We start from the raw sequence: 24,608 nt of genomic DNA, 5'->3' as shown, positions 1-24,608 counted from the left end.
AAGGCGCTCACCACGAATGCAGAGACACTGGGCTCGCCTGTTCGAGCCCAGCGCTCCACATTGCTTTCAGTTTAGCTGGTCGTTCATACTAATACACATTGGCCGTATTAGGGGGTGGGAAACTGATGGGTGGGGATCGGGCGTTGTGGACAGCGACTCCTACAGGTCGGTTAGCGCGCCTGCGCAGTAGAATCAGGAAGTGTCGGGGGCAGCGTGAGCCTCCCACGCGTTACTCCTCGCCACTGAGAGATCGAGCTGCGCAGGTGAAAAGATGCGACTGCTGTTACCTCAAGTACCGGAGGGGACTTGTGCTATGTGGGAGGCAAGAAACAGCGTTCGTGACAGGGGAGGGTTGAATTAGATGATACGAAATTGGGATGGGAGAAAATATAGAAAATGGGAGAAAAAGTGGATAAAAAAAAAAAACACATTGGGCGCCAGGCATTGTGCCCATCATTGTACCCAGTCTGCCAGCACTCTAACCCTATGGAGATGTTTACCTTCTTTGCAGGGCTATAACTTTACATTTTATTGCTATATTGACATTACTATGGCCGATTCAACATCGATTATCCATCATTCCGGATGTGGGAACGTTATATTTTTTCATTCATACATTGTTGTGTTAATACCTTCGAGAATATAAGTATGTTTTTAAGCTTTTCTGCTGTAATTCCAAAAACGCTAGTTATAGGCCCTGATGCATATGATAGATTATCGATTGGCGTTTTCTTTCCTATACACGCTATATAAAAAAATTCAAATGTATATGATCGGTATACATTATGCTTCATCATGCGTGAAGGAAAGGGGGGGGGGGGGGGGGTGTTTATAATTCCTTGATCGTCAGTAACAGCTTTATTTAGTATGGGTTGATATATTGATCAGACTGATTGCAAACAAGGAGATGGACAATCGGGCTGAAAATAACGTTAGTGTCCTTTTACCGTTCGCAGATGACTGGAGGAAAAAGATCGCAATAATTTGACGCCGATCTCCTAGATCCATTTCCGGTTTGTATGGCGCAATAAACGCCGAAATCATATCGATTATTGCGTTTCGAAAGCGATCCAAATGCACTCGAGTGTTTGTCTGGAGTCCCGTAACAAGATATGACTGCCGGAGGGATTTCCTCGATGCACCGACCGCCACTTCCGGTTTGACGTGAGTGTAACTCGCCTGACCATCCACCAGGCGGCGGTATTGAGGCGTTGCAATCTCAGACAGGGTGCCGCTGCAGTCCGGAGGGAGGCTGGATAAATTATGAATGCCATGGTGAAAAAATGAAATATTGATCCCAAAAAATCTCGGCCGGGTCGATCGGGCTTAACACTTTCAGTGCCAAAAACTAGTTAAGTAGTTTCTGGGCCTAAGTCATTCAGTGCCATAAACGACTTAAGTCGTTTCTGGGTCGTTTTTCCTTTTTTTTTCGATTTTAATACCCTATTCAATGTCAGGGAGCTGTATGTTGCCTGTAAAAGGCATACTGGGACTCTGAAGGTTAAAGCTCACAGCATGACATCACACAAATGGCCCATGTAGTGACACACCCTGCGATGAGGTGCCGCATTCCCTGGTTAGAAGTGAATGTGCCCGAAGCCATAAGACAGATTGGAGGCCGGTGTCTGTCGGGTGACTGACCTGCGTCTCCACCACGGGGGCCGTCTTGGGGCCCAGGGGGTTGTTGATGGCGATGGTGTAGCTCAGCACACGGCTGGTGTTCCCACTGCTGCTGTCCTGCTGCCACTCCCCTACCGTCAGGTCTGTGTGTGTGTGTGTGTGTGTGTGTGTGTGTGTGTAAGAGAGAGAGAGACAGAGAGAGAGAAGATAGCGAGAGACAATGATGATGAGAAAACAGACAAAATAACATGAGAAGATACAGAAAAGAAAGAGGTAGGAGAGATTGAGAATGTGTGAATGAAAAGAGACGATGAGGAGGGAAAAGCACAGAAGTGGGTGGGGGGGGGGAGAGAGTGAGAAAGAGAAGAGAGCGAAAGAGAGTCACTCCACACTCCCTTCACAAAAAGAAAAAAATGCCCCAATTAAAGCTAGACAAAGCCTGCAAGCTGGCAGGCAGGCAGGCAGGGGCACAGACTGGGGAACAACCACCAAGCAAGTGAACCCCACAGCTTCCCTCGCATCAAGGAAACCACAGAAAAACAGTTAATGTGGAGGTCAGCGTGGGCCCTATGCATCGGGCTACAGCACTCAGATTGTATAACTAACGGCTGAAGCGTGTTGTTGGATTGAAGGGACAATAGAGGGGGGGGGGGGGGGGGGCGAGAGCGAACGACGGAGAGAGGTTAACACAGCGTAAACAAACACTTTGGCCGGCCCATTATCAATACAGTAGCCTACAGTATGTGTGGAGAGAGAGATGGCAGGAAGAGACTGGATATTCATCTCCTTTCATTAATTAGATTACGTGGCGTGATGGATTGATTTAGAGCAATATAGCTAGGAAACAATTGCAGTCAAAAATCCCCCCCCCCCCCCCCCCCCCCCACCCCACCCTGCATAAACATAGAAACAACAATGCAATCCACTTCTTTTGTAGAATAGCAGGGATTTGGCTACATGCAAATTCTCTGGTCTGGCAAAGAGCAAAGAGAGACATGGGGAACTTGAATATCGCTGATGCGTGTAGCGCGGAGCCAGTGCAGCCCTGTGCATAACGTCTATTTGTGTGTGTGTGTGCGCTCAGTACCGGTGAAGTGTCGTTGTGAGAAGAGGTGCTGGATGAAGTGTGTGTCTGCGGAGAAGAGCAGGTCGTGCAGCTTGTCCACGCTCATGCGCACCACAGAGTTGATATGGAGACGGCCGTTCAGGTCGGAACAGAATGACTCCACTTCACCTGGAAGAACAGAGTTAAACGTTACATATTATTCTCCTCTTCAACAAGTTAATAGAGGTCTCTGAGGTCCCAAAAAACATGTCAGAATTTTTGTTGTTGCTGAAAACACCACTCAGATTATGCATTCTAGCATGTCTCTATACCCGTCTGTTTCAGTCCTGTTCTCGGCAGGCTGTTTCTGTGTCTGTAGCTTTAAATGTAAATGAGCTGCTGCTTCCCAACTCTGTGCTCCGGAACTGTGTGTGAACTCTCTTTACCCCTTGTAGTGGTAACATCAGTCTAGCATGTTAGGGTACTTTCTGATCCGAGCCCTTTTGCTTTGTTTACTCGGGGTAGTCCGGTTGGTTTGGGGTTGGTGTGAAAGCTCATTCCAACTCTGGCGCGGACCAAACGAGCAAACTCTGGTCCACCTGAAAACTTGAGTGAATCCTGGTGCGGTTTGTTTGAGGTGTGAAATTAAATCAGACCAAAGGCAGGAAAAGACCCAGAAAATCATGCATTTAACTCATTCAATGCCAGTCACGAGTATAGTGGGGTTTTGGTCGTTATTTCTTTTATTAGCATTCATTTTCATCCATCCAGCCTGATGTTATCATTTGGAATGGGTCTGAGCTCGCAAAAGGGCAAATACCGCCGCATACGCCTTCCAGCTGGTATTGCACTCCATTAGAAACGGTGTAGTTTCTTTTCAGGGACGATCCGAGCCGTGCGGGCGGGATTTAAATACTCAGGCGAGGTAGGCCTTTACAACGATGGCATGGAACAGTAACCCTGCCCGCCCGTTCATGTGTAACGCTCTGTAATGTGGGATGGACCTCCACAAGCTGTATTTGGAATGGCGATCAGATAATTGGATTTTTTTTTTTCCATCTACTTTTTCTCCTCCCTTTTCTGTGATTTTTCTCCCATCCCAATTTACCTCTCGTGCCAATTCTCCCTCCCCTGTCCTGATCGTTGCTCGCATGTGCCCCCCACTGTCCGGTCGTAGGGAGGATAGAAGCCCATCACATGTCCCCTCCGATACATGTGGATACAGCCAGTCACCTCTTTTTCACCTGCCAGCGCGGACTCTCATTGGCGAGGAGTAACGTGTAGGAGGCTCACACTGCCCCCGCCATTTTCCTGTCTTTGCTGTGCAGGCGCCCTGACCGACCTGTAGGAGTCGCTGTTTACAACGACCAGACTACCACCCATCGACTCTCCTCCCGCTGACTCTGCCAATTGAGTCAGTATGACTGCCGGCCCAAGCGGGAGGCAATGCTGACATCCGGATTCGATACCGGTGTCTCTTGCGTTGGTGACAAGCGCAATGTCCGCTGCGCCACCCAGCCGCCCTATAATTGGATTATTTCTTTTGTATTACATCAGATACCAGGTAAGGACTCTATATATAAAATCTTGCGTTGATCTGATATTTCTTTCTACCCCGATCGAAGCTGTCTCTGTGTGTGTGTGTGTGTGGCTGTTTACCATTGAGTGGGAGGAGGTGGCGGGGGAGCCCCGCGCTACGAGGGCCATTTCATTCTTGCATGAGGAAAGATAATAATGATAATCTAGCGTTGATTTCAGGAAGATTCGATAATCAGGCAAAAAATGACAACATGTTTAGCGTATTCCACTAAAACGCTATTATCGAGTCTTTTCCTGGAATTACTCAGAAGCACCCAAACTATATTCATATTCAAAACGGTATAAAACGGAAATGTACGGATGAAAAAACAATCCATTTTGTACATGTTGACTGGAAGCAACTCACTGACAATCGACTGGTGTATTAGACCCATAGCTATAATATAAGATATATTTTAAGCACTCGCAAATCTCGCATTGATTAAAGCGATGGCGTACTAGCGCCCTCTGGCGCATTAAGCGATGACGCAGAATGAGTTAATGAAGCCAATTGTGCAGTTTTTGTTATCATTTCCGTATATTTCCAAATGTGTGATTTTACATCACCAAAACTTTATTATTTTCACAACTAATACGTTAGAAATAGCCATATAATGGCTGTGATATTAAACAAATATCTCGGATGCATGATTCAGGTGACAGTAGCACATGATTGATTACTGACAATTCAGTTGGGAAATGTATAGTATTTCATAACATTTGTGGAAGCAAAGGTGGAGATCACATGATTTCTTTTGTCCACATATATAATCTCTTACCTAGCGATGCAGCTGAATTCAAGAGATCATGAGATTCTGTGTAACAAACCATCTGGTGCATCAGGTTATATAATCTCCCGTTAATTTTTTTTATTAAGTTGTAGCTATAGTGACATGAATGAAATTGGGCTTTGTATGTGTATATATGGGATATGTGTTGCCAGATTAGATTGAGAAAATGTTTTATCCCCTTCATACACTACATTTAATTATTTGTAGTGATGTCCGATATTATCGGCCTACCGATATTATCGGCCGATATTGGCATTAAAATGTGATATCGGAAAATATCGGTATCGGGTTTTCAATATATATATATATATATATATATTTTTTTTTTTTTTTTATATTTCTATAACCTTTATTTACCCAGGCAAGCAAGTAAGAACAAATTCTGATTTTATTTATTGTCAAAAGTATGCATAATGTTGTGTTAATTCCACAACAAGAGATATGTAATGTTAATTACCTGAAATTATTCCGTTTTTGGGGGGGGCTTGCATATATCGGTATCGGTTGATATCGGTATCGGAAATTAAGAGTTGGACAATATCGGTACATCGGTATCGGTAAAAAAAGCCAATCGAGCACCCCTAATTATTTGTGCATATCCTGGCAGCCCAGAGTAAACGTATCTCTTCAGAAATAAAATAAAAGAAATATTTCTGCAAGTTTTTTCACATGTTGGCAGGTATGGGATAAAAAATGATAGACCAATATAAAGGCTGACCTGCGTGATCACATGGCTTCGTTTAGAAAGGTTTAGTTCATTTGTTAATGTGAACAACTTCACTCTGATATTCTGTCCAATAGAAGAGCTGATATTCTGTCCAATAGAAGAGCCGATATTATGTCCAATAGAAGAGCGACCATTTCAACCGTGTGACATTTGTTGGTGTTGCTCGACAATGTTGCAACTTCTCATAAGGAATATTTAGGTACTAATGGGGGTATAATACAGGGTAGAGCAGGGATGAGGCAGCCATAGGAACCTGTGTCTCAAACGGGGGATAATATAAGATTAGGTAGTAAATATGTGAAGCCAATCCTTATGGTTGACGGATCAATATGTCGTTGGCCTCATACGGTAGTTGCCTAGGTCGTTCCCTTTTTTGTTAAATTGAGATTTTTGCCTGACTGTACTCACATTGCTGCATCTTCCTGGCTTATTGCCTGTGTCCTCGGCAGTCGCAACACTTGTTACTTTAAAAAAATCCCCATTTACCTGACTCACTCGTATGACTTGTGACTGACTTCTGAGGCTCATTTACAGTGGTCTTGGAGGATTACTTGGGTGGCTGCCATATGAGGCTGACGATATGGATTAGAAGGGGGGGGGGGCAGGGTTGATAAAGATAAAGGGGGGGGGGGGTTTAGGTGATAGATTAGTGAGGGGGGGACTGGGTATATTTTATTGTTGGGTTTTGGGTCCGTTTGTTATTTCGTCATTATTGTAGTTATTGTTGTGTTTGATTTTATTTATTTTTTATAAATTTGATCACAAAAAAAGACAATGTTGCAACTTCACCCGTGATTTGCACTATAGGTGTGAAAGCAACCATAGAATTGTTCACCTTTTTTTCTTCTAGTGTGCCAATTCCTGCAAGGTGTTAGTAAGTTTGTCCGAGGAGAGCAGCAGTTATGATTGGAGGATCAATAAAAGAAGGGCGGAGTTTGGGATAGGTCAGTTTAAGAGCGGAGAGTCATTAATACGAGTCACCGGCGACATCTTGGATGAAACCCATAGCCAGTGAGCTCCTGACCTGCCTCAGTTGAGTGGCTTGAAATATCCAAGTTTAATACGAACCCTACAGGCAATCGTGTCCTCAACTTGGTTGGTCATTTTAGATAATTATATCTAAATGCTACAATAGCACAAAAGCTCCCCTTTTCCCCACTAGCATAAATAGAACACAAGGTCCCTGGGGGGTTTTCAGCTATTTCATGAAAACTTGACTGACATGGCAGCGAAGCAGCACTCTGTGACATTGCTTTAAAGCTGTGGTTCCCAACTGGTTCCCAATTTCTGATGCTGCACTTTAATTTAGAAAGACATACCGTTCCCATGAAGCAGCACACCTCAGCAAAGTGCTGGTACATGAAAGCATGAAGCCTTCAAAAATAAAATGCCATGGTGCGCCAGGGTGGCACACCACGTAACGCACTGCTGTGCAACGCGGCCGTCCAGGGTTCGACTCCCGGACCCGGCGACCTTTGCCAAATGTCTTCCTCCCATACTTCCTCTCTCTCTGCCGGACTTGTCCGAAAAACCAAAATGCCATTTAGAAACTAAACAAGATAAGTTTGCCTTTTTATTTCATTGCGTTTTTATCCCTAGTTGCATTTCTTTTTGTATATTTCACGTTTTTAACAGTGCATGAAGGCATTGTGTATTACTGCACTATTTTTGGTGAAGTGAAATCTAACTGCACTTATCTGTAAAACTGATCGAAATTAATAGATTTTTATGTGCGAAAGATGTTGAAATTCATCAACATCGACACAGCCTTCACCTCTCTCTCGCACTATTTTAATACATTTAATTAAAAAAAAATAATAATAACTAGCTAAATGAATTGCATCTAGCCGTGGTCGATGTAAGAATCTAAATAACTAGAATAAAGTCCTTGCATGATTCAATAATTATATAATCGATCGTTATTCTGCCGTGACAAGAGTAGTATATTGTCGTGTTTTCACGTGCCCACGCATGTTGGGCCATCTCTCTTATCGCTTTCTCATTTCAATAAACTCTTGGCTACATATGCCTCGATTTAAGATAACCTCATAATCCCCCATGGGGATGTCAACCACACTACACAACAATAGTTTGAGGACATAAATGGTAAAAGGTAAATAAGAACATAAAGAAAACATGACAATAAAATATAATGAAATAAAGAGATAATATAATAAAGAGATAGATACAAAAAAAAGATAGAAACATCGAGGGCACTGTCCCCTCTTTCAATTAGTCGGTCGGTTTGGTTTTAGTCGACCAAGTCATTAATAATATTTGAGTGGCGACATCTGCCTGGATGGAACCCATAGCCACTAGTGTGTGACTCTCTGAACTGCCTCAGTCCAGTGTCTTGAAATATCCTGTCTGTGTTCAAAACAAACCCTACAGGCAATCGTGTCCTCAACTTGGTTGGTAATTTTAGGTCGGTGAGCATAATTATATATATATATAAACAGCTATAAAAAAGGAGGCTTAGTAGCACAAAAGCCCCCCGCATAGCACAAATAGAACACAAGGTCTGCTGGGGGGGGGGGGGGGGGGGGGGGTATGCAGAGCTATTTCATGAAAACATTACTGACATGGCAGTGAAGCAGCACTCCTTGGCATTGGTTTTATTACACTTTCAGAAAGTATCAAAATGTATTTAATATAGCTGTGGTCAAAATGTACGAATTCAGGATGCTTCGAACGTTCGCCTAAGTAACTAGAATCAAGTCCTTGCATGATTCAGTTATTATATAATCGTTGTCGTTATTGATCGTTATTCAGCCATGATGACAGTAGTACATGCTCAGCACATGTTGGGCCATCTATTATTGCTTTCTCCTTTCAATAAACTCTTGGCTACAAACAAAAAAGAGCATTCTTCCACATGCTGAATGAATTATTTCCTTAAAAAATTATTAGCAATCTCTGGTAAGCTCAATCATTCTACATGATTGCTTGTGGGAATTGGGAAACACCATTTTACAGATTTCTCGATTAAATCGACTAATCCACTACTCGACGAAGACCTATTAGTCGATTAAGATACCCTTCAGTAGAGGACAGCCCTAGAAGCATGAGCTTAAATTCCAGTTGGTAGTCGAGACGGCCAGATCAACACTCACTCTCTTCCTGCGTGTCCGAGGAGTTACTGGGGTCGGTGGGCAGGTCCTCGTCGTTGGTGATGTCCAGTGACGAGAGGTTTCCCAGGCTGGTGGACGGCGGGGGAAGCATGTGATTGGCCGACTCAGACAAGCTGTCGCCGCCCTCTTCCAAATTCTAAAAGAAGGCAAGGGAGGGTGTGGGTAGGGGGTGGGGAAGAAGAGAGGAATGCAAAAGAGGATGGTTACCGGCAGGTCGCTAAGGGAATCACACCACCCTCACATGACTTGGGCCTGTAACGTCTCCTGACTCTGTGGACCGCCGTACGCTTCATCTCAGCCTGATTTATGGCCAACAAATGGCTCCATTTATACCACTTTGACGTGGCGTTATCTATACTTGGCCGCATCAATATTAAGGTTGCACAACAAGGGTTACACAATGGTTGTTTTTGAGCTTAACTAATTCAAGGGAGAAGTATTGGGTTACACCCCCTTTTCCGCAATCCATGTCTTGAGGCTCAAAAACCTTTAACTCGTCTCATCTTCATTATCTACCTACCATCTCCCCTCCGGGACTGAAGTGGATTTAATGGGTCAAGTGAGTAAGGGACCATCATCGTTTTCACCTAGCCAGCGGATTTATAAACCGCATTAACCGCAGCTTTAAAGAATACTTTGAATCCTGGTTTCTTAAACCATCTCCTAACTAAGCCTTCTTCTGGTGGGTCCCAGCATGACAACGGAATGAAGGACAGAATACCCAGCATTCCAAATTCAGAAACAGTCGCTTTTGTCATGGAAAGAGCAGGTTTCAATGTTGATAATGTTTTGTACACTCAGTGTCTTATCAGTCACTGTGTCACGTGGTGTGTGTGTGTGTGTGCGTGCCTGCGTTTGAGACATGCTGATATCAGCAGTTCACACAAACTCTTATCCCAGTTTCATCATCCATCCTCCTCAGAGTTTCCGTTTTGCACATAGTATGCAATGCTTTTCATACATAGGTTTCTGTCAGTCCACCACAATATCACGCAAGCCTACTACAACTGTTATATTTCAGTACAGTATCAAGACTGGTTGTACCGCTTTATTGCAACTGTGTGAGTGTGAAACAGGGTGTAGCTGGAAAAACAGCATCCGTACTCAGCGAACCTACCCTGGGTAAAATAACATTTGGCAATGAGGTGGCAACATTAGTTAATAGTGCATGTTCTGTTGCATTTACACCCTCATTACCACAGCTGACTATGTATACCCCACTATTACCTCAGCCACACCAGCTAGCTAACACTACAGTACAAACTACCCGACTATGTATACCTCAGTCACCCCAGCTAGCCAACACTACAAACTACCTGACTATGTATACATCAGCCACCCCAGCTAGCCAACACTACAAACTACCTGACTATGTATACGTCAGCCACCCCAGCTAGCCAACACTACAAACTACCAGTACTCGTATTGGAAGAATTCAGCTCTCCCGATATACTTTAATGACACATGCTTTAGTGCAATATAAAACCTTTCGGGAGGGGAGGAAAAAGGCCAATTCTTTATGGTCAATGAAGATGATAGTAAAATTGCTGTGCTTAGCCGAGATGTGGAGGGATAGATGTTGTTTTTAACACAACAAAGCAATGGACACAATTGTTCCTGTAACTTGTTTTATAAACGGAGAGGTACTCTGACCAGCACTCGTGTATATACGTACACTGTGTGTACACTGTATATAATCTATTAGATATATACCTAATTACTCAACTTTCCTGGATCCGAATCATGTACATAATGAGTTTCTTTTGTTTGTTTTGTTGTTTGTATTAAATAAATCAATCAAATAAAGCACAGGTTTTGTCCACGTACAAATATGCTGATCTCAGCACTCACAAACGATGCCAGGGCCGGGGCTGAGGTGCTGGTGTGTGTGGTGGTGGAGGGCGCTGGGCCGCTGGAGCCGGGTGGGCTGGGTTCTGGGGGGTCGACACCGGTTCCGCGGCCCGATGAGAACGAGGAGGAGGAGGGCACCTCCATGGTCAGGCAGGAGGCGGAGGAGGAGGAAGAGAGGAGGGCGGGGACAGGGGTAGGGCCCGTCGTAGCACAGGGCAACAGGGACGCAGGAGAACTGGCCATGGAGGGACCAGACACAGAAAGGTCCAACAGGTCTGTGACTGAAACGGACTCGTCTCCGGGCCTGGGGGGAGGGGGTAGAGAAGAGAAGGGGGGAAGAGGAAGGGGAAAAAAGGGAGAGATGGAGGAGAGGAGGAAAGAGAAACGGTATGGATAGAGTGACGGAGAGAGAGAGAGATGTGTGGAGAAAACGTTGAGAAATAAAGAGGAAGAGAGAAGAGATGAATTGCACAGACAGGAACAGGGAGGAAGAGGGAGAAGGAGATTAGGAGAAGCAGGGAGAGAGAGGGGGAAGGAAAGAGACAGAGAGAGGGGGAGGGAGAACACAGCATGATGAACTGTTCACAGCAGTGGCTTTTAATTATGGGATCAATAGTACTTAGTGGGGAAAAAAATCAAAGAGGCACGCTCCATCCAAACACACGACAGCTGTATGCTAATGGAGAACTATTTGTCATTCTCACTCACACACAATGTAATTCACACACACACATAAAACAAGCATTTTCCAACAGTTAGTTCCGACCAAGTAATTTGATCGGACAAGAGGCATTCCACGATATATATCCTGATATACAGCACTGGGACATTTAACCGTCACATGTATATCACTCTGCTTAATTACATTAACAGTCATTATCTATCTTAGACTGTAACAAGCAGGACGTTAACTCATCAGAATCACACATAACAGACAGATTTCACTGGTTGCACAATAAATGAAAAACATACAGATAAATGTATGTGACACAAAGCAGCTGGCCTGCAGTAACGTATAAGACATACACAAAGCAGCTGGCCTGCAGTAACGTATAAGACATACACAAAGCAGCTGGCCTGCAGTAACGTATAAGACCTACACAAAGCAGCTGGCCTGCAGTAACGTATAAGACCTACACAAAGAACGAAGCAAGCTAGTGTGTCCAGTCCCAGTCGTAGAACTATTTGTTTTGGCAAAGTCAAATAAATGACTAAATGGCATGTGTAGCACTGTTGTATAAAAGCAATATTTGTAGAACTGTTGTATAAAAGTAATATCACACTAGAGGTTGTGCTGTTATACTGAATAGAGCACGGCTGGGATTATCCTCGGCACCTGGCCTGCAGCCTCGTACCTACGGCCCAATCACACTGTGCTGGTGTTCAGTATAAGAGCACTCCCTCTTGTGTGATATTGCTTCATTTGTGTCCTATACGCCACACTGATGATATTGATGTATAGACTATACTGATGTATGGATATAGAGTTACTGTGTTTATATATATCATGTGTTGTTTGACTTGCTGTAGTGGAACTAAAGAAGTGCTTAAGATACATATCGATTGCATAATGCAAATTGAACTAATAGTCATGGGACCTTTTTGACTGATTAATTGAAATCTGATCAATTGTCAGGCAATTATACAGAAGGATCTTTTTAAACCTAGTACTTATCAGAGAGGTGCTTTCTTCCCCCCGTAAGGTCCCCTTATAAGGGGACCCTGCTTGTTTTTATCATAAATCGATCAATACAGACCGTATTAGATCCCCATGTGGGGTATCATTGGAAAGCCACACTCATTGGCTATAACAGAACATTTTTCGAGATCGCCAAATGATTGACTGAACTAGAGCCCCGGGAGTCGGGGTGGTAATGTGTACTTTGGCGCACAGTCAAAGTGTATAATTTCATTTTTACCGCTTAACAGGTTAAGGAAATAACACTTTCAGCATGGAAAAAAGCAATTGACTCAAAATCTTGGTCAACTAAGACCAAATAGACAGAGTAATGGACGTGTATGTTGTGTATCTTTGCAATGTTGTCATCAGGACAAATTCCTCTACCTTCATTGTATTTAGCAAATTAAGCTTATCTGATTGTGATTACCAGGCATGCACACACACACTTACAGTAGGCCGTTCATGTGCTCGGCTGTGGGGGAGACGTAGTCGTCATCTTCACTAGTGAGGCCCAGCTCTGTGCCGTAACACTGGTGGACAATGTGCCATAACTCCTTAGGGGACAGGGGCTGGTAGAGAGACACAGATGCACATCTCTTCAGGCCGAGTTCTCCAGACTTGAAGTCAATTAACTTTGTAGAAGAAGTCTATCCGATTAGTCACACATGGAAAGTCACTTCAATCTATTCAAAAAGCATTGGCACCATTATTTCCTTTTTTGAGATATTGGAAGTAGTTGATCTGTTGTTAGCAATGCTAGTGGAAGTAAATGGGATCCGTTAGTATGGCTTTTATACAGGTAACAATGTTGTCAAATGGTTAAGAATTTGTTTAGAAGATGCAAAAAATTTCAGAGACACTGGTGCCAGTCGTTTTCAGACAGATTGAAATGTAGTCCTTTACATAGGGCTGTCTTAAATACTTCAAAGCTAGTAAGGGGGGGGGGGGGTTCGAAAATATTAAAAACAAAAATAAAAAATTCAATATATATTTTTACTTTTTTATTTTATTTTACCTGCTAAATCAACTCTGCCTGCCTCTCTTTGTTAACTACAACAAGCAATGCCGTTTGTTATTTAAGATGAGGTCGGACTCGGCACTGACAGATTTGTGTTCATTGTGCTGCTTTTATAAAGCCTCAAATGAACCACCGCAGAGACAGTGGGATCGAATCCAACTGCCAGCGGTACCTCCGGCTTGGTCGGTCGTCCATACTGACACAATTGGCAGTGTCAGTGGGTGGGAAATCCGGTGGGGTGGGTCCTGGTCGTTGTAAACAGCGACTCCTACAGGTCGGTCAGGGCGCCTGCACAGCGAGGGAGGGAACTGGGGAGGGTAGTGTGATCCTCCTCTCTGTCAGGTGAAAAAGAAGCGGCTTCCTCCACTTGGAGGAAGCATGTGATAGACTTCTGGGCTCCCTAGACCGGCAAGTGTGGGGCAAATGCGTGCAACGATCAGGAAGGGGAGGGGGGAATTGGCATAACGACTAAATTGGGATGGGAAAAAATACAGAAAAGGGGAGGAGAAAAAGTAGATCAAAAAAATAAAGCCTCAAATGACGGCTTACAATATTTCATGAAAGCAAAGTGTTTCGTTTGTCTAAGATTTAAAAAGGTTTAAACTTTACACCAGTGACAATTCTCTATAGTATTTTTTATAGTGTCCCGACCCATATAAAAACATGTCTTAATAAAAAATTAAGTCGAATTCTGCCTTTGTCTCCATTAACTACATATCAATATTTATATAATTGTTTGCTTTATAGACGAAGGTTGCAACATAATTATGTAATGTAATGTTGTTGGCTGTGTAACGGAGAGCAGCCGCCCACCTTTACATATGGTCCTTTTTTAAACAAACCAAACTCAGTCTTTTTTAAGTGGACCAAAAAGAGGACTGAGAAGAAATGAACCGAGTCCTCTTTGTGTTCACACCATCTCCTTTCCTGGTTCACTTCAGCTCTGACGTGGCTGTTACGGGAAGCGGTTTGTGCTTCATGGTGTTAAAATGAGATAATATCAACATCATAAAGCTGACATAAACATTTATTATTGAACTTGATCATGTCGTTAAATATGATCGGCTAATCATGATTTGTTTTCAAACACTAGCCCTTTAAATAGTGAGCCATCAGTATTGTCTTATGCAAATATATAAGATAACCAATAATTAAAAATAAGACATTTAGGTGTTCTTATTTAGTAAAATATTTGTAAGAAAGGGTGTGATTGGCTGTAGCATAACACATGACTACACCTGGTGTAACATGTCATAGAACTGGAATAGATAAGAGGCTGCACTGGTCAGTGTGAAGCGCCAGTCAGCAGTCCCCACCTCTGCTGTGCTCAGCAGTCAGTCAAGCAGCAAGGCAGAGACGAGAGAATGCACAGGGAGCAAGGCGCCCGAATATGAATTAATTCATATTAGTGCTGTCAGGCGATTAAAAATGTTTATCTAATTAATTACAGGATTTGTAATTAATTAATCTAATTAATCGCATTTTAATCGCATAACCATTTTAGGCCTGATATTTTATATTCTATAATCATATTTCAAATTGCATGTGTCCGGATGGCAGAATTCAGTACTGTATCTACAAAACCTTCTGTTTAATCATCTTCCCTTTATTAATTTGCTTAGATTTTTCAGGTCTGGTCAATTTAGCATGGTGTTATTCACAGTAAAAAAAAAATTAAAAAAAAATATTTGAATTGATATTCTCATTTGGTTCATTACAATTTACTCAAGCCTAGTAACAGACACAGTATTTCTGACACTGGGAATACATTCCCTGAGATCCATAGATGCAGATACCAAGAACATGCAAATAACCCATTTAAAAAAAAGTCTGTAAAATGTTTATTCTACGTTTTAATGGAATGAATGAGATAAAAAGATATATATATTTAATACTTATTTTTTTGTAATTAATCTTGAGTTAATTTTCATAACACGATAATTTGCTGTGTAATTCATTAATCTAATTAACGCGATAAACTGACAGCCCTAATTCATATACATTTTGAATTCAGCCACATCATAACAGTTCGATCAGTTAACATTTTGCCAGGTTCAATATTAAAAAGAAAAGCAAGCGACAGCCCTGGTCAATATACCGTGTAACTATGTCTCTACAGGTTGACACTACATTCCTCTGTTTAGCCATATCAACAACGTACATGTCCCAGTCCTCCGTGTACGGTCAATGGTCTTTCTTTCTGTACAGGGTGCACTATTCTGAGCTGTGAATTACTGGTCCTGTCGACCGAGCCAGCAGGGCCGCTGGTCAATGGGGAGGGGAGAGGAGGCAGTACCTTGTCCATCAGCGCATTCTGCCACAGACGGAAAACCATCATGAAGCTGCGATCCCTCGCTCCGAAAGAGGTGAAGAAGTGCTGAGTTGGCGAAACGACCGGGCAGCAGGTCGAGGAGGAAGGAAGGAGAGGAGGGGAGGAAAGGAGGGAGAGGAGGGGAGGAAAGGAGGGAGAGAGAGAGAGGGGATTTGATGGATGGTTATTTTCACAGGGGATGTTTTCTTTTGTCAGTGTCAAGTCATGGCAGAGAAGCATCAGCTAGATGGATATCGGTAAGAGTGAGAAACATGTAGAATAAGACCGATCAGACTTTTTCAGTCTCGAGACTGATACCGATACCTCGGCTTTGGGTATTCACTGATACAGAGTACCAATCCAATCCATTACATTTAACACATTGAGTGCCAACGACGAGATTAGTAGTCTTAACTCGCCATGCGTTGAGTGCCAATGACGAGTTCTCGTTTTTTTCTCGTTATTTCTTTTATTAGAAATATCCATTCATTTTTCATCCATCCAGCCTGACGTTAACATTGGGAATGGCTCTGAGCTCGAAAAGGGGAAATACCGCCGCCTATCGTCTCCCGGATGGTATTGCACATCATTGGATTGGATTGGCTGAAAAAGTGCATCGAAAAAATTACTCCGGTCCACGTTTTACTTCTGGGGCATGCATCTGGATACTATTGCATTGACTGAGGGGACTGGAAGAAGCGTCGATTATCTGTTATCTGATATTTGGAATGGCGATCAGGAATTGGATTAATCTTTTTGCAGAACATCTAAGGACTCTATGTTACCAGTTTTGAGTTAATCAGATGTTTTTTTCACAGCGATCACAACGTGTGTGTGTGTGTGCGTAATGTTAACGCTAAGCACGGCATAGATAATAGATTTTTCAGCCCGCTTCTCTAGCGTGCATAAGTACTATATATATACTACTACTACTACTACAACGTGTTTTGTGTATTCCACTAAAGGGCTATTATCGCGGAATTTCTCTGAAATTACTAGAACTCTCCGAAACTATACTCGTATTCAAAACGGTATAAAACGGAAATGTACCAATGAAAAAACAATCCGTTTTATACATGTTGACTGCAAGCAAGTAATTGATAAGCGAGGGGTGTTTTAGACCCATAGCCATAATTTAAGATAGTTTAAGCTTAGGGGGTCCAAAGACAGATTTGACTTGTAACTTTACCTGAGTGATAACCTAGTTGTTTGATGATTGTTGTAGTTTCTTATGCAGCCTTAACACATTGGTCGCCAAAATCGCTTTACAGCGTTATTGCCTGCCATGCGTTGAACGACAACAACGCTGTACAGCGTTTTTGAGATCAATATTTCATTTTTTCGCCATGGCATTCATAATTCATCCAGCCAACCTCTGGTGCTCCAGCGGGACCCTGAATGAGACTGCAACGCCTCAATACCTCCGCCTGGTGGATGGTCGGGCGAGTTACACTCTCAAAACCGGATGTTGTCATCGGTGCGTCAAGGAAATTCCTCCGGCAGTCACATCTCGTTACGGGACTCCAGACAAACACTATAGTGCATATGGATCGCTGCCATAACAGGGCTCTACAGTGCGACCATATTGCTTGCATATGCCCCTAAAAATATGTGTGTGCGAACCTGAAAAATCAATTACTCGCACGGCGTGCGAGTGCAGATTACAGCCCCAGTCGTTCTTTTTATTTCTCCGCTGAGAATCGTTAAAAGACTACAAGTCCCACATTGCACTCAAGCCAACGGTCCAATCACAGTAGAGTGACGTGACTAGTTTCATAGGAAATAAAGCAAATGACCAATCGGAAGCTCTCATTTGGCTTGTTTACTTCCTGCAAGTCGGCCATTGCGATCAGGGCTCCGATTGCGATATGCGAGCGTTTTCCGAGACACTAACTTATTATAGTCTTACCAATAGCAATAGATTTTAGAACACCTAGATTTAGCGATAGCAATAGTAATATAACGTTAATGCAACAAAACGAATGCCTTGCTTTGTTAACACTTTGAGTGCCACTCACGAGATATCTCTGGTTTTTAATAGTGACGTTGAATGCCACTCACGAGATTTCTCGATTTTTTTTTTTTTTTAGCGATCTGAAAAATTATTGCATCACCCGAGCCTACCCGAGTATAGCCGAGCGGCACCGGCGATCACTGTGGAAAAAAGCGCCCCCTGTCGTCTCCCAGATGACATAAGTGATTTTGGAATGGACTCAATGAAAATGAAATGGGGAAAAAAATCCGGTACTCCACATTTTCCAGTCCACTGATCCAGCCGGGGTTACCACAGTTCATTCTGGAACCTCAGATCCCCGCTGATCATGGAGTTCTACAGTATCGCGTTGGATCCATACACGTATTTTTTCGAATGGTGATCAGGAATTGGAATATACCAGTTGGATACCATCTGATGTCAGGTAAGGACTCTATGTTATCAGTGTTAGGATAATCAAAGTAAGTTTGATGAAGATATAGGCTGTTTTGTGAAATGTCTTCTTTCGGTTTCACTGTAAAAGTCAGAGAGGAAATCAACGAGGCGATTATCCGCGCGCGGCCGTAATGTGCTTGCGTGCACGTATAATATTGATCATCTAGCGTTTATTTGAAAACGATTCATAAAAAGGCCGACGAATATCAACGTTGTGGAATATTCCACTAAAAGACGATTTTCATAGAATGCTCCAGAATTAGCTGTTTTTTATATCAAAACGGGGGCTTTTCTAACTGCTCTGAAACGGAAACGACGCGATAAAAAAACAATCTGCCTTGACAGCACTGACTGGAAAATAGTCTTTGATAATGCGATGGGCAGATTAGACACATAGCCATAATTTAAAACATAGATTAGGCGATATTAACGTTAACATTGGCGCTGATGGTGGCATTCAGCCGGTAAAAAGGAAAACCAGGCGTGGCGCTCAAAGTGTTAATCATAACGTTGATGCAGTAGCATATGTCGTTGTGTTGACTAAAGGACATGATAACAACATAAGTCAAGTCAAGTCAAGAGTTTTAATTGTCACGGCATACAAGTCACGGCCGGAGTGCAAGCGGTGTGACGTAATTGGCAGACGCGACTGTCAATCAATGGTCTACCTGACACGCAAACTCATAATAAACAATGTTTCTGTACTGGAGGTGTACAGTATTTCAATAGGCAACCCTGAAAGGATTATTTTTCTAGAAGAGCAACACAGCCAAAACATAGGCATTGTATGCATAAAAGGGGCAAAAGCTAAAGTTAAGTGACTGTTACTTTTGTAGCAGTAGTTTGATTTGATAGTTTATTTGATAGGGACAGCACATGTTAATGAACATCAAGTACAAAATACAAAATGTAAACATGCAGGGTTGTAGCAAGAGCTAATTTACACACATGCACGCACAGTACAAATATACATTTATTTTTGAAAGAATTAAATAAACTGTTACTTGAAAAATTTTCACTGTGCTCCTAAATATTTTTGGGTGCTCCTAAATTTCTTTGTGTGCTCCTAAATTTTTTCATTTAGGAGCACATGTGCTACTTAGGAAAAAGGTTAGCGTAGAGCCCTGCATAACGCAATAATCTATATGATTTTGGCGTTTATTGCGCCATACAAACCGGAAATGGATGTAGGAGATCGGCGTCGAATAATTGGGATCTTTCTCCTCCAGTCTCATCGGCGCACGGTAAGAGGACAGTAACGTTATTTTCAGCCCGATTGTTCATTCATTTCACGGCAAACCATCTGATCAACGTATAAAGCCATAGTAAATAAAGCAGTTACTGACGATCAAGGAATTATAAACGACCCCCCCCCCCTTTCCTTCACGCATGATGAAGCATAATGTATACCGATCATATACATTTGAATTTTTTAATATAGCGTGTATAGGAGAGAAACGCCAATCGATAATCTATATGCTTCAGGGCCTATAACTACTGTTTTTGGAATTACAGCCGAAAAGATTTAAAAAATACTTATATTCTCGACGCTAGTAACACAACAATGTATGAATGAAAAAATATAACGTTCCCACATCCTGAACGATAGATAATCGATGTTGAATGGGCCATAGTAATGTCAATATAGCAATACAATTTAAAAAGTTATAGCCCTGCAAGAAAGGTAAACATTTTTCCATAGGCTTTCAACGGTGGCAGAGAATGGTATAAGATGGGCACAATGCCCGGCGCCCAATGTGTTAAGCATTTACGTTCACAATGGTGATGAATGCAACCTAAAGAATACTTGACTTATGGTACAAGCTTGAATGTAGAAGTGGTATATATATATTTTATATATATTTTTTTTTTTTTTTTTTTGTCTCTCTATGTTTGTTTGTTTTTGTGTAATGGGGAGGGGGGATGGGGTAAAACAAATTGTAAAATGGGAACTGATGTGAATTCAAATGATGTGAAATATACTTGTTGGTATTCCCAAATAAAATACATTTAACACATTCTGCGCCAGACCCGAGATTTCTCGGGTTATCTCGCCAGCGGTTGAGTGCCAAAACCGAGATTTCTCGGGTTATCGTTTTTTCTTTTATTCTATTTTTTTTTATTCATTACAGGCTCACGGACCTCTGTGTTACCATAAGAAATCATTCTGAGATCCAGAGAGTGCAATACCGGCCGCATCCTGCTAGGTGGCAGTATCGCCCATCCTTTGAAACCTTATTTCACACTGTGTGTCACATCCAATTTCGTCCGGGCGGAGAATTTAGACCAAGCCAAGTAAATCACTTCATCCGAGCACTTCGAAACGCATTCAGCACACTTGAGGCATATCTTGTGCCACTTCATGTCAGGGACCCGATCGACATCAATACTGGAAATCGCAATCAGACAATTGGAATATTCTTTTTGGAATAACCCCGATCAAAGGTAAGGACTATCTGACGTCAATTCCACCTTGATCGTACAATGATTTCATATCGATCCAGCCGATCAACGTATGTAGTATTCAAAACGAATGCCGTTGCTGGCGATCAAAGCATAAAAAAACGACCCCCCCCCCCCCCCCCCCTTTCATGCATTCACGATGAAACACAATACCTATTATATACCTTTGATATTGGAAATAGTAGCGTGTCAAGGCGAGCAACGCAAATGCTTTTAGCAAAATTCACATAACGCTCCATAACACAATTACCAGGAATTAGCCAGGATCACTCTGAAACTATACAATATTCACTACGGTATAACACATATAGAACGTATACCAGCGTTTCCGTTAGAACATATTCGTGCCGGTCTGAGTGTCCTGCAAGATTTCTATCACCGGACATATTCGAGATATTCCGTTCAGAGTTTTAAACAGCAGTCTATTATAATCACATTTTTATGAGCTAACGAATTCCGTTATAATTGGACATGTGTATTAATTACATCAAGCGAAGAATGAGAAATTGATTTGCAGAATCAAATTACTATCTCTCGCCTCTCAAGTTAGTGCGATACGCTACCAGCATCAAGCTCCCGCTGCAGCAGCTCTGTCACACGCACCCCCAAATGAATCTCGAGTCGACATCGCTTCACCTCGTTGTATCAGACACGTCACACATATCATAATGTTCAACTTCACATATACAGTCATTAATATATTCCAAATAAAATAAGTCCCTCGATACTCCGTGCTGCTGCTGACTTGAAATAAAATAGACCGATACGCAGTCGGTCCGACACTAAACAGCAGTCTGTTATAATCACATTTTTATGAGCTAACGAATTCCGTTATATTGGACATTTGTATTAATTATATCAAGCGAAGAACTGAGAAAGCAGAGAGACGGCAACATTATCGTGGGTTTGCGTGACGACTCTCTCCACCTCGCAACGACTTATTTGCAAAGAGTATGGCGCTGCAGAGAAGCTGTTCAGCTGTTATTGGCTCTTTTCTGGGAACCGCACAACAGCGCCCCCCACCCAACATTGGCTGAAAATGGCTGAATTGGAGTACTGCTGGAATATTGCATTGTACTGCTGGTACTGCGGCTCTACAGCTTCAGAAAAGTCCGCACACCCAGCACTAAGCTCTCGCCGACAACGTCGTTGTCATTATTAGAAGCAACGAGGAAACAAATGTAATGATCGTTTCGTTCATCGCATAGGCTATTTAATTTTAGCCTATTTTAATACAATTCAAATAATCAAATTGTGCTTAGACTCAGGGAATTATTTTCACCGGACATTAAGACCGGAGAGATAAAATATGTCGGACTTAAACAGATTTTGCCGGTAAAATACCGGTAATTACCGGCTAACGGAAACGCTGACGTATACATGAATAAATTCATTCTTTTTCACATGTTGAACGAGGGATAGTTACTGTCAAATGAGCCATAGTATTGTCTCCATAGCTATAATATAGAATATAGATATAGCCGTGCAAACACCGCGACGCACAGTGAAAATCCCTATATTTTACAGCGGTGGCACAATGAGTAAAAGGATGGCTAAAACGGCTGGCGCTGAAAGTGTTAATAATATAAAAATATATATTTGCTTTGATTTCTGTCATGTTAGATGTTTCTTGGTATCAGACTTTTGTATCAGGGAAATTCTCTGAAATACCGAAATTAGATTTTTAGCACGATATCGTACTGATATTTGATAACAGTATCGATGCATCCCTAGTCATTTTGTGGTTGAGTCTAGATGGTCGTCACATTGTGGCCCGTAACGGCGAGGAACACTTAGACTCGACCATTCAATTACATGCGCATTACATGATCTTTAAAATCTAATTTGGTTCGAGACTCAAGTGTATATAGTTCTCATTCCAAACAATAAAATATCTTAGTGATATGACCTTTCAAGAAGAAACTGTAATCTTTATCTGCCTTGTTAGTATGTGAACTACTAGTTATTTTCTTCATATTACACTGTCCCTATTAACACTTTCAGAGCCCTTGCTTAACCTTGATGTACCTGTTTACCCACCATCCACTTCAATGTTAGCGTTAATAACGCCTAATCTATGTTTTAAATTATGGCTATGTGTCTAATCTGCCCATCAATGACTCGTTTTCCAGTCAACATTGTCGAAGCGGATTGTTTTTTTATCGGTTCATTTTCGTTTTATAGCATTTTGAAAAGCCCTCGTTTTCAAGGAAAATATAAAGATTCCATGATAAAAGACATTTACTGGAATATTCTAGAATACACAAAAACTGTCATTTTTCTGCCTATTTATGAATAGTTTTCAAATAAACGCTAGATTATCGATAGTATATGTGTACGTATGCACACTAGAGACGCGAGCTGAAAAATCGATTCTCTTATTTCCTCATCAGCGATCGTGCACACACACACACACACACACACACACACACACATAGGGCAAACGCTGAGATCTCAGCGAATACAACTCTGATTATCCCAAGACTGGTAAAATAGATTCCTTACCTCAGATCAAATGTTCTCCAAAAAGATCATTCCAATTCCTGAACGCCATACCAAATATCGATCACGCTTATTGATTGAGTATTGGCTGCTGTGAATATATATTCCAGGCTGATTCCCATCCCGCAATGACTTCCATGTTGATTAGACGGATTGCCAGCACAAGGAACCAGCTGGCTCCGCCTCTACATATCTACAGATCCCAGGTCAGTCTAAGCGACTGACCTGCAGTTACACAGGGATAGACGATAGGGGGCGCTTTTTTCCCATTCTGAGCTCCTGGAGGAGCTGCTGTACCAACGGGAGACTCGGTTGATGAAATATGAAATCAGATCGCTAATAAACAAATAAAACTATATTTGTCGTCGTGGGCACTCAGTGGGGGGCCTAATAAAACGAGATATGTCGCCCGTGGCACTGAAAGGGTTAACTGTGATCTCTGTTCGTATGCTTTCTAGCTATGCTTTAGGGCTGGCGATTAATCGATATTATCGATCATTCGAATGAATGATTTGGGATCGATTTACAAAAAAAATTAAGATTTTTTAATTTTTTTTTCAATAGTCACCTTTTATTTGACAAAATGTGATGTTTGGTGAAAGTTAGATTTGCACTTTATTAATCCCAATAGGGAAATTCATTCTTGTTTGATGATCAAGATGTACCTTTTATTTGTTTTAAGTGAAGTTTGGTGAAAAAGCAGGTTATTGCACTATTAATCCCAATAGGGACATTCATTTTTGTTTGATCAAGAGTAACCTTTTATATTATATATATATATATAAAAAAAAAACTGTTTTATTTGACAAAAAAAAAGTATCAAACCAAGATGAATTCCCTATTGGGATTGAAGTGCAAACCTAACTTTCACCAATCTTCACTTAATATCTTTATAATAATAATAATATATATATACTAATAAATCGTATGCTTTCTAGCTATGCTTTAGGGCTGGCGATTAATCGATATTATCGATCATTCGAATGAATGATTTGGGATCGATTTACAAAAAAAACTAAGATTTTTTTTTTTTTTTTTTCAAGAGTCACCTTTTATTTGACAAAATGTGATGTTTGGTGAAAGTTAGATTTGCACTTTATTAATCCCAATAGGGAAATTCATTCTTGTTTGATGATCAATTTATTTATTATTATAAAGATATTAAGTGAAGATTGGTGAAAGTTAGGTTTGCACTTCAATCCCAATAGGGAATTCATCTTGGTTTGATACTTTTTTTTTGTCAAATAAAACAGTTTTTTTTTTAGCTCTCAAGAGAAGAAAATCTATTAAAATCATAAATCGGATTTAAAAAAAATAATCTGGGATTTTATTTTTAGGCCATATCGCCCAGCCCTACTATGGTTATATACAGTATGGTATTCCTATGATTCCTATCATACGATGGCTGGAGTTCCCACCCTCAGACAATGTCATATGTCCATGATCCTGATAGCATATGTTG

At 41.7% G+C, this 24,608-nt stretch overlaps 1 protein-coding gene across 4 annotated transcripts in view; it reads right to left on the bottom strand.

Moving 5' to 3' along the window:
- The window catches only part of gramd1a (GRAM domain containing 1A), a gene marked incomplete at its 5' end in the record, with an annotated part of 78,170 nt that overhangs the window by 23,128 nt on the left and 30,434 nt on the right, over positions 1 to 24,608 (bottom strand). For 3 of the 4 annotated variants that reach the window (XM_084335651.1, XM_084335649.1, XM_084335652.1), the window contains 6 exons: positions 1,642 to 1,763; positions 2,708 to 2,854; positions 8,875 to 9,028; positions 10,720 to 11,047; positions 12,875 to 12,993; positions 15,739 to 15,819. In XM_084335651.1, coding sequence (XP_084191777.1) covers positions 1,642 to 1,763; positions 2,708 to 2,854; positions 8,875 to 9,028; positions 10,720 to 11,047; positions 12,875 to 12,993; positions 15,739 to 15,819 — 951 coding nt within the window. The remainder of the gene's footprint in view (positions 1 to 1,641; positions 1,764 to 2,707; positions 2,855 to 8,874; positions 9,029 to 10,719; positions 11,048 to 12,874; positions 12,994 to 15,738; positions 15,820 to 24,608) is intronic. The other variant, XM_084335650.1, reaches the window with a different exon arrangement.

This window comes from Notolepis coatsorum (genome assembly GCF_963971535.1).
Source record: "Notolepis coatsorum genome assembly, chromosome: 19".
In the NCBI taxonomy this organism is placed as follows: Eukaryota; Metazoa; Chordata; class Actinopteri; order Aulopiformes; family Paralepididae; genus Notolepis; species Notolepis coatsorum.
Note: the sequence above shows the minus strand (reverse complement) of the source record. Positions and strands in the feature narration are given on the sequence as shown.